General features: G+C 63.5%; 1 protein-coding gene across 1 annotated transcript; it reads left to right on the forward strand.

Annotated features, from left to right (window-relative positions):
* The first annotated feature begins 4,941 nt into the window (after positions 1-4,941).
* On the forward strand, positions 4,942-10,172 carry DNPEP (aspartyl aminopeptidase). Its single transcript, XM_055719369.1, has 15 exons — positions 4,942-4,970; positions 5,094-5,181; positions 5,265-5,353; positions 5,464-5,577; positions 5,867-5,992; positions 6,107-6,237; positions 6,611-6,695; positions 7,175-7,282; positions 7,518-7,595; positions 7,946-8,029; positions 8,311-8,471; positions 8,626-8,665; positions 9,043-9,144; positions 9,490-9,657; positions 10,054-10,172. The coding sequence occupies exons 1-15, from the start codon at positions 4,965-4,967 to the stop codon at positions 10,102-10,104; spliced, it is 1,431 nt and encodes a 476-aa protein (XP_055575344.1). The 5' UTR covers positions 4,942-4,964; the 3' UTR covers positions 10,105-10,172.
* The last annotated feature ends 673 nt before the right edge of the window (positions 10,173-10,845 follow it).

Consider the following 10,845-nt stretch of genomic DNA (forward strand, 5'->3'; position numbering starts at 1 on the left):
CCCACCTGGGGGGCCAGCAAAGGTCTGGGCCCCACAGCCATGCAGCTCAATGCCTTGCACCCCTTCTGTCCCCCCAAACCCCCCATCCCTGGAGCGCCTCCCGCCTGCCTAGTGGCAGCGTAATGTGGCAGCTTCGCAGAGGGTGCACGCTGCCTGGTGGAGCCTGCCTTTAAAAGGGAAGGTATTTCCAGATGGGGTTGTTTCATCCCAGCAAAGGGGGGAGGATGGAAGGAAGGAGGGTTTGAGGCCGAGGGGGGAGAAGATGGAAAAAAAGACTGCATCCTTGCTCCTCCTGGCCCTGCTCCCAGCATGCCCTGTCATCCTTAAGCCCCACACATGTGCCCTGCCTGCCCTGTGAGGGCCAGCAGGGTGGCGTGCCAGGCCTTGGCTGGGGTGCAGAGGGGCAGGTGGGTGCCCACACCAGCACAGGGTACCCCAGGGCTGTGTGCCAGCATAGTGGCAGCTCTACTGTTCAGCTGTCCCTTCCCGTGACCCCATCCCTCTGCCCTGCTGACTAGGGGGGTGGGAAGGATGACCCCCCCAGGGGTGGTGTGTCCAGTGGTGCTTGACAACCCTGGCCTGGTGCTTCAGGTAGGATGATGCAGACCCCACTCTGGAGAGCCCTTGTCCCTATCCTCACCCCACAGAGCAGGGAGGTGCAGAGTTGGGGTGCCCCATGGAGGGGAAATGCACTCTTGGGCACTGCTGCTAGGAGGGAAGCAGCAAAGAGCGGTTAACCAGGAGCATCCTCCTGACCCTACTCTAGGACAAACTGAAGTGGCTCTTCCACAGCTGCCGTGACAGCCTTCTGGGATGGCTCTGTGCAGGCAGGGGCCCCACGGCTTGCAGAGTGTGGACAAATGCCTTGGAATTTCCGCAGCCTCTTAGGAAAGCCCCATCTGCGTGTGGAGTTTGGCAGCACAGGAAGCAGGGGACAAGGAGCAGGAACCAGGAACCCTGCCTGAGTCCCATCCCAGGGACGCAGCCCCAAGTGCTCCATGCCAACTAAAACCCCAGGGGCTGCAAAAAGTGCGGAGGCTGTAGATAGCAGCGGTGCAGGAGTGCCTCCTGTCCAGCCCAGCCCCCTTCAGCCTCCCCAAGGCTCCATCCCAGGCTGGGCTGACCCAGACCAATGGAGCTTGGGAAGTGGCCCCTGAGCCCCCACACTGGCCCAACCCCAGCTCCCACCAAGCCCTGGGATAAGGCTGCTGCCGGGAAGGCGTCGGGAGAGCTGGAACGTCAAACAACTCCCTCCGGTCATGACATCCCTGTGAGGGAAGCCAGCTGCATCCTGCATCTGCCCCTCCTCCCCGGACCTCCCTCCCCACTGCTCCCCCAGGATTTAAGCCACACGGGGAACTGGGCACAGCCTACCCGTGCTATGCACCTCTCAGGGCTTGGAGCTGGGCAGCCTCTCCTCAGCCCTGTACCCTGCTGCCAGGGCCCCCATGCCCCCCCCATGCCTGGCCCTGGCTCAGGGGTGAGCGGAAAGATGGGAATGAGGCAGCAAGGGCATCCATCCTCCTCCCTCCTGGCCCCCAGCCGTCTCCTTCCATCCCGCTCCTTTTACAGCCATGAGCCTCCCAGGCGCCGTTACCCTAAGAGGGAAGGACTGTGTGGCCCATTCTCTGGTGCTGACGGACCCAGGGCACGTGCTATTGTCTAAATAGGAGATTGTTCTCCTTCTCTGCCTGAACTGCAGCCCAGCCTGGCCCACTGGGGTCCTGAGAGCTGGTGGGTGCCCTACAAGCTGCAGCCTCCCACCCACTGCTCACCCCAGCTGCCCCCATGCCTTTGCCCACACCAGGACTTGGGGCCGGCAATGTGGGCACACAGCGTGTCTGGCTGCCCCTGATCCTTACTCCTGTGTCCCAGGTGATGGGGATGCTGGGGATGATGGCCTGTCTCTGAATGGCACAGGGATGCTGGGGGCGCCTGGCTGCCCCACGGCATGCGTGGATAATGGAGGTGTCCAGCTATCCCCTGTATAGATGCTGCAGGGTGTTTGCTTGCCCCCCTGGGTCTTCATAGGTCCTCGGGGTGAGCTGTTACCTCTGTGCTCCACAAGGATGCTGGGTTTGACCTGTTGTTCCCAGGGTCATTTAAGTGCTGGAAGAGATCAGCTACCTCCACACATCCATATGGGTGCTCAAGGCATATACCCTCCCCCATCACACATCTCCAGCTATCCCTGCAATCTGTTGGGGGTGCTAGGGGTGTTCACCCATCCCTGCAGCCCAGGAACAGGCTGAGGATGGCAATTGGTCCTCATGGTCCATGGGGACATTCACCTGTGCCAGTGGCCATGGGGATGCTGGGGTGCCAGGCGCCCTTCTGGTCCACATGGATGTGGGGATGACTGGCTGCCCTCAAGGTCCTTGAGGATGCTGCAGTGTTTGTCTGCTCTCCTGCAGGCCTCGATAGCATCACTCATGCCAGGGAGATGAGGTAGCGATCACCGGCTGCATCACTGGCGGCTCATGTAAGGCATGGTGGCCATTCGCTCAGCCGCCAGCAATGCCCGGGCAGTGATTTCACTTTCCCATGCTCAGACACGTGGGCCGGGATGTAGCGGGGGGGACAGACAACCTCGATGGGTGCCATCCCTGCACTCCTCCTGGCAGGGCGGGGGTCCAGGCAGCCTGGAAGGCATCGGGTGGAGGGGGTGGCACTTCCTGGAGCTCTGGCTGTATTTACAGGCTCTGTCCCGGCTCGTATCTTTGTTAACCCCTTCCAGCGGGGCTCAGCTCCGGCTGCCCATCGCCAGAGCCACCCCCCACCCCCCAGGGAAGGCTGCCGGCAGCAAAGCCTGCACAGCACCCCACCCTGGGCTGCAGGGGATGTGGGAAGGGGCACGGTGCCCTGTCCCCACAGGTCCTGCCCCTGCCAGGCATCCCCAGGCACACGCCTGAGCCCAGCAGCTCGCTGCAGACACCCCAAGGAGGAGCTGGTGCCAGTTTGGAGGGCTCCCTGCTGCACCAGGGGGTCTGTGGGGCAGAGAGGGACGGGAACAGGAGCTGTGCCTTCCCGGGAGCGTGGTGACAGGGTGGGGGGCAGCCACGGCAGGTGTTGTGCAGCCCCTGGCATCCAGCCAGGGGTGATTCAGAGCCCACCCGGAAATAGCCAGCAGGAGCTTTTTCTGGAAGCCCCGCTGCTCCAGGAATAGCTGCGGCATGCCAAGGCACTGCCCTTTGCTTTGAGCCTGCAGGGCTGGGCAAGGGCCACACCCGGCCCTGCCACTCACCCCCTGCCCCGGCCACCCCAGCTCTGGTCACCCCCTGCTCCTGCACACCCACCCACCCTGGGACCCATCTGCCCTGGGCATCCATGTCCACCAGGTACCCACTAGCTGTGGGGGCCGTAGGCTCCAGTCACCCACGCTGCAATTGTCCCCAGACATCCCCCAGGCATGGCCTGGGGACCAGCCAGCAGCACCCGGCCCTGATGCTGGCAGGAGGAACAGGGCAGTGGCTGTTCGGCACCCACATCCCTTCAGCAGGAGGGTGCCGGGCAGGGGGCAAATGTAGCCCAGCTCCAGCCCAGGGTGCTGGGCACCTGCTTCCAGCCTACTCCCGTTTCATTGGGGCACTGGCCCTGTGTTTTTCTGTGGTTGACATGGAGACCCTCCAGCTGTCTGGTTGTGGGGTGCCAGGTGGTGGGGGTGCTTGTTTCCTTTTGCAGGGGGGAGAGGCAGGTGCTGGGGGCTGGGAGCATAAATCCAGAGCTGTCACGAGCTCCCAACACGACAGGTCCCAGGGTCAGGGTCACCAGGACTGCCAGTTTCCAGTCCCGAGGACACGGGCAGCATCTCCAACTAACAGCGTATCCACACTGGTGACCCAGGAGCTGGGAATCTGGTTGGCACCAAGTACCTGGTCCCCATGCAGCACTCACAGGCTACTATGTCCCTCCTAAGGCCACACACCCATTGCTGGGAAGACACAGGATCCTGCTGGGAAACGATGCATAAACACAGATGGAAACCCAAAACCCCACTGCCGCACCCAGCCCATGCAGGGGACCCAGCCAAGGGCAGGAGCCACCCCAATCCATGTGAGGCCCAGGGGTACCATCTCCTCAATGTGCCCAGGCTGCACTCCTGCGGGGGCTGGCAGCCAACTGGGGTACTGCCCTGCCACCATGCCAACTCCCAGCACTCTTGTGCTTTGCTGTTGCTCTGGGACATCAGTCCTCAACATGACACCAAGGGCTTGTGCCTTGTTTTGTGTGAGGGCTGGGCAGTGCCAAGGCAGGGGAGCAGCGGTGGGGTGGGGTGGGGTGGGTGGCAGGCTGCAGCTCGGCTTACACCAGTGACTTGCCTCAAAACCACCCAGCCTTTGGGAAGCGTGTGTGTTCCCGTGCACTTGCACCCCTGGGCAGTGCAGGGACAGCCGCATGCAGGTCAGACCCTGTTTCAGGGCAGCCCCTACTCACCTGGTGCCCGGAATCAGGGCATCCCGGGGTGGCACCGGGTGACCATCCCTGGGGAGCCAGTCCCTGCCCCTTGGCACCCACCCCAGCCCGTCCTGGCTGGGTCCGGCTTCCACCCACCCAGTCCCCCCCAGCTCTGCGCTGACTTTGGCAGGCTCTGGGTTTGTCTGGCTCCGTACCAGGGTACAGGGTGTGCATTGCGTGGTGATGGGTGCAGGGTGCGAGGTGCAGAGTGCAGAGTACCTGGTGTGGGTTGCAGGGTGTGGATTTGCAGGGTGCAGGTGCAGGGTGCAGGGTACCTGGTGAGGGTTGCAGGGTGTGGATTTGCAGAGTGTAGGTGCAGGGTACCTGGTGCGGGTTGCAGGGTGTGGATTTGCAGAGTGCGGATTTGCAGAGTGCAGGGTGCAGGTGCAGGGTGCTAGGGTGCGGATTGCGGGCCGCAGGGTGCGGGTGCTGCTCCCGGGCCGCCCGAGCGCATTCCTCCGCGCCAGCAGGGGGCGCGCCGGGCGGAGCGGCGGGGCGGGGCGGCGGCCATGCAGGTACCGGGCGGGCGGCGCGGGGCGGGCTCTGCCGGGGTTGGGGGGGGTCCCCGGGCCCCCGGGGGTCACGGCCTGGGGTGGGGGGGGAGTCCCGGCGCTGTCCCATGACGGCGGTGCCCGCAGGTGGCGGCGCAGGGCTCGAAGCAGGCCGCGCAGGCGGCGGCGCAGGAGCTGGTGAAGTTCGTGAACCGGAGCCCCTCGCCCTACCACGGTGAGGAGCCGCCAGACCCCCTTCCCCTTCCCCTTCCCTTCCCTTCCCCTCGGTGCGGCCCCCTGACGGCTCTCCCCCCGCAGTGGTGGCAGAGTGCCGCAGCCGGCTGCTGCAGGCCGGCTTCCAGGAGCTGAAGGAGACGGAGCACTGGGAGGTGCGGCCGGCGCAGAAGGTGGGCCCGGCCGGGGGGCGGCGGGCAGCGGGCAGCCCTCACCCTTGACCCCTCACCCGGGTCCTTTGAGCCCTCACCCTTGACCCCTCACCCCTGCCCTCTGCCCGCAGTACTTTGTCACCAGGAACTACTCCACCCTCATCGCCTTCGCCGTCGGTGGCCAGTTCCAGCCCGGGAATGGGTTCAGCCTGCTGGGGGCCCACACCGACAGCCCCTGCCTCAGGGTAAGGCCGCTTGGCTGGGGCCTTCCCCCGGCGCCCCCCAGTTTCTCTCCACAATGAAAAACTGCCCTGGCTCCCCCTGTGCCCCACAGCACTGCGGCTGCCTGCGCCTCCCCGTCCGCTGCCCAGAGCAGCCCATGCAGACCCCCAGCGCTGGCCCACCTGCTGTTATCGCCTCTGCGTGCCCTGTCCTGCAGAGCACCTCGCTGTGCCCTGCGCTGGCGGGCTCAGCCCAGTCCCCGCTGGTTACCCCTGGGTAAGTGCCAGTGGTAACACCTCTGCTCTCACCCAGGTGAAGCGACGCTCTAAACGGGGGCAGGTGGGCACAGTGCAGGTCGGCGTGGAGACCTATGGAGGGGGCATCTGGAACACCTGGTTTGACCGTGACCTCACCGTGGCCGGGAGGGTGATTATAAAGGTGAGCTGGGCGAGCTGTTTGCCCCTAGCTCTGGGTCCATGACCCTCACCCAGAGTGGGACCTACTGCAATGTCTCAGCCCTGCAGGCTTGGCCCCAGCAGTCTTGTGTTTCAGGACCCAGCCACCGGGCGCCTGGAGCAGCGCCTGGTACATGTGGAGCGGCCCATCCTCCGCATTCCCCACCTGGCCATCCATCTGCAGCGCAGCATCAATGAGAACTTTGGGCCCAACACCGAGCACCACCTGTAAGGCCTGGCTTGTCCCCGACCCCTGGCCAGCCCTCAGGAGGGCTGGGACCCAGCTGGAGTGGTGCCCAGCCTCAGCTCTCTCCCTTTGCCAGCCGCTCATCACAGTGGAGAGGTCTGCAATGGCTTTTCTTAGCCCCATAGAGCCCTCCCAGGAGATGCTTCTAAGCTTGGGACTTGGGACAGGACACTGGGGTGTCCTGAGGTGGCACGATAGATCTGTGCTTGAAATGATGTGTGTCCTTGCTCCATTTGACACAGCAGTTGCTCCCTGGAGGAGCAAGGCAGGCACCCCAGGAAGGGTTGGTTGCATGTAACCCAAGCAAGAGAAGTGACCAAAACCCTGGGAGCTAATGGCATCACCTCCCCACAGGGTTCCCATTCTGGCCACTGTTGTGCAGGAGGAGCTGGAAAAAGAAGTGCTTATGGAGGCCACACCTTGCAACTCTGCAGCCCAGGTGAGCCAGGTAACAAGGACTACCAGGAGCAATTGCTAGGACCTCACACTTGTCGACTTTGATTTCCAGTCCTCAGGGACCTGCCAGCAGGTTCCTTTTCCCCTTCTTGTGAACTGATAGTAACCTTCCACTCTGCCCCAGAGCTGTGTACACAATGTGTCTGCTCAGCCATCTCTCTGTTCCCGCCCTGGTCTGTAGCCATCATATAGAAGGGGGTGCAACCTCCCTAAAGCTGTCACAGCCTCCTTGGGGAGACAGGGCAGGGAGGGGGGATTGAAGAGGGGGCAGAGAGCCCCTCGCTGCACCCTGTAAACGACCCTGCTGTCCTGTGCAAAGTGGAGCCATGAACACAGGATGTGTTAGTAGGAGGGAGGACTATGCCAATGTGAGTGGGGTGTGGGACGGCTCTGCCAGGGGAAAGAAGGAGTTTCCCCTGCCATCCACTGCCTGCTCTGCCCGCCGCTCTGCTTTCTTCCCAGACAGAGCGGCACAGCCCTGTCCTGCTTTCTCTGCTCTGCCCCCAGCTGGGGGTGAAACCAGAGCAGATTGTGGAGCTGGAACTATGCCTGGCGGATACACAGCCAGCGGTGAGTAAGGGCAGGAGTGTCCCTGTGCCCGCACGCAGCCTGTGGGCTGGCACTGCACAGGTTTTACCCGGCACGCTTCCTCTGCCTGGGGCGTGCCAGGGCTAGGAGCTGAGTGGAATTAGAGGAGGCAGCTCCTGAGGGGCAGAGGTGAGGGAACTGGAATGGGGACCCAGCGGCAGGTGCTTTTTGGTGACCCAGAGCCTGTGCCTTGCTCTCCCTGGCTCTCTGCCTGCAGATGCTGGGCGGTGCCTTCGATGAGTTCATCTTCTCCCCACGCCTGGACAACCTGCACAGCTGCTACTGCGCCCTGCAGGTGAGTTGAAGGGGCAAAGGAGCCTGGAAGCAGCGGTATGGCCCCCACACACCTCTGCTCAGCTTAGCAGGGCTGTGGGCTGAGCCAAGGCTCTGCAGGGAGGCCTGTTCCTGTGGGGTGGATCGCTTGTTTGAAGATCTGGGGCTGGATGGGGGCTGCCCCTTTGCTAGGTGTGTGGGGTTTCCAGCAGCTTCCAGGGGTGACTCTGGCTGTCACTGGGCAATGTGTGTGTCCACAGCTCCCTTCCTTGGTGCTTTGAGCTCTCCTGGGGAAGTTCATGACAGCTCAGTGCTGACCTTCCCAGGATGGGAACCACTCAAGCTGGTGTCTTTTCTCCTCTGACCCTGCAGGCCTTGATTGACTCATGTGCAGCGCCCTCCTCCCTCTCCCAGGAGCCCAATGTCCGTCTCATCGCACTCTACGACAACGAGGAGGTGAGTGAGGGGCACAGCTGTGGAGTAGCTGGCACAGGGAGGGGCTCTATGTGCTTTGCTCTCCCTGAGCCCTGCCTAGCAGGAGACAAATCCCAGGTCCCAGTAGGGCAAGGGGGATTTTGCTTACCCCTCTGTGGAGCATGGCTCAGGCAGGGGGTGGGAAGCACTGGTGTGGTTGGAAGCCGCTCTGCAGCCTTTGGGGAGCATCCTGTCACTCGGCTGGCCCCTGTGGTGCCAGGGGTTATGGCACATGGGCTGTTACTGATGGTGGTCCTTGGCAGGTGGGGTCAGAGAGTGCGCAAGGTGCAGAGTCCTTGCTGACGGAGCTGGTGCTGCGCCGGATCTCAGCATCACCGCAAAACCTGACAGCTTTTGAGGAGGCCGTGGCAAAGTCCTACATGATCAGTGCTGATATGGCCCACGCTGTGCACCCTAACTATGTGTGAGTAGTCTGAGAAGTGTCACAGGCCAGAGCAGTCTGCTCTGCTGGCTGGGGGGACCTATCCCTGTCATTCCCTAGGGAGTACAGACAGGACAGTCCTTGTTGCAGCAGGGAGGGAGGGCTGTAGCATGAAACTCCTGATTCTCTTTTGCAGGGACAAGCATGAGGAGAATCATCGTCCGGCCTTCCACAAGGTGAGGGAAGCCCTTTGTTCTGGGCTGGGCACTGCCTGTCTGTCCTGCAGTGCTATGAAATGCTGTGGACGGGCACCGTCCTCCAGCTCCTCCCTGGAGAACAGTCACGGGGTGCAGCTTAACAGTGCTCAAATGGGAGACATTTGCCCTGCAGCACTGTTTGGCTGTGCCACACATCTGGTGTTAATCACCTGGAACCACAGCATTGGTCCTGGTGCCCTTCCTTGCTCTGAGCTGGGGCTGTCCTTGTGGCAGGGCTGTCCCCATCCCCACGGATCACCCAGGAAGGGGAGAATGGACTGATGGGTTGGGGTGAGACAGCAGTGCCTGGACATGTGTGTTTTCCAGAGCCACCGACTGGTGCCTTCCCTTTGCAGGGCCCCGTCATCAAAGTGAACAGCAACCAGCGCTATGCCTCCACAGCTGTCACTGAAGCAGTCATCCGGGACATCGCCGCCCGCGTGGGCGTCCCTCTGCAGGTGAGCAGAGCTGGGCGAGCCCTCTGTGAACGTTACCAGCTTGGGCCACAGCCCTGCCCCTGGGCTCAGGAGAGGGGGCCTGTGCCAGACGCCCACCCCTCAGTTACTGTGTCTGTCCCTGCCGGGGTCTGCGCTGCCTGCTGCTCCAGGGCTGCCTTGGGGAGCGGGCTTGGGAACCGGAGAGGGGGGCCTGGTCTGAGCGTGTCCCATCTCTGGAGGATTTTGCACCCTGGCTTGGGGGTGGTGCTGCTTTCTTGTCCCAGGTTGCTTCCCTTCAGGCTTGGGGGCCCATGTGGGAGGCTGTGGGGCAGCGTGGGGAGCTGCTGAGGCTGTGTCCCCATGCAGGAGTTCATGGTGCGCAACGACACACCCTGTGGCACCACCATCGGCCCCATCCTGGCCTCCCGCCTGGGGCTGCGTGTGCTGGACATCGGCTGCCCTCAGCTGGCCATGCACTCCATCCGGGAGATGTGCTGTACCTCAGGGGTACTCCAGAGCATCACTCTCTTCAAGGTGAGCCCCATGTTCCCCCATCCTGTGCGAAGCCCCCTCCCTGCTGCTCTGCATCTCCTGCATCCTCATGTCCCCATCCAACCCCCACCTTGGGGCCAAGCCCAGCCATCCCACTGGGCTCCCTACCCCTCTGGAGCAGCGCTAGTACTGGCTGCTTCGGGAGGTGCCCCCTCGCATCCCAGCCTTCCCTGGTGACTGCCATCCCCAAATGGTTCCTATGGCAACTGGCACTAGCCTTGAGTCAGTGATGGGTTACTATGGCGACGCGGTCCTGCTCTCTGCGAGTAGCTCCTATGACGCCGCATGCACGCCGCATGCACGTAACCCAACAGGGAGCCACTGCCAGCCCCCGCTGCCTGGCCCCCTGCCCCACCCTGATGGCCTCTCTTGTTCCAGGGCTTCTTCGAGCTCCTGCCAGGGATCAGCAGCAGCCTGGTGGTCGACTGAGTGCAGCGGGGAGGCTGAGGCTGTGGGCTCGGCCCTGGGGCCATTAAAGCATCTCTGTCTCAGTCTCACCAGCGAGTGGTCCATGAGTTCAGTAGCGGGTGGGGCTGACGGACCTGGGTCCCCTGGGGCCTCCTGTGGCTCCCGCCTTTTCTCTGCCCTGGGGCCAGGAGTGGGACTTGTTCACCCACCCACAGCGGCCCCCTCAGAGTCGCATTGTGTGGGGGGTCCCAGCTAACACCAGAAGAGGATCAGCCTGCCCCAGGGGAAGCCCAGGGGAGGATGTCTCCTGCCTCCAGCAGCGCTGGGGCTGCCTACAGCCCCAGGAGAGCAAGGGGAGGGCTGAGCCTGCCCTGCCGTGGGTGCTGCCAGCCCCGAAGCTGCAGCCGCTCGGTGCTCCCCGGGGCCGGGGTGGGCCCTGCCCGCAGCGGCTGGGGGTCGGGGCTGCCCGCCCCCCTCCCGCCCAGCCCGGGGCGCTGCCGCCGGGCGGGGGTATGAAGGCGTGGCCCGGTGCTCGCCGCTCATTGGGCTCTTTTGGTGGGCGTGGTCCGCGCGGGAGCCAGTGGGGCCGTAAGGCTGGGAAGAGGCAGGCGGTGATTGGCGGAGGCGCCGCGGGCGCAATGGCACACCCCCGGGAGGCGTGGCTCGCCTCCAGGGAGGTTGCGATTGGCGCCGTAGTCGGCCGTCTTCCCCCCGGGGCGCGACGTAATTGGCCCCGCTCGATAACAGGGGGGCGTGAGCCTC

This window comes from Falco cherrug, chromosome 8 (assembly GCF_023634085.1).
Source record: "Falco cherrug isolate bFalChe1 chromosome 8, bFalChe1.pri, whole genome shotgun sequence".
NCBI classification, from domain to species: domain Eukaryota; kingdom Metazoa; phylum Chordata; class Aves; order Falconiformes; family Falconidae; genus Falco; species Falco cherrug.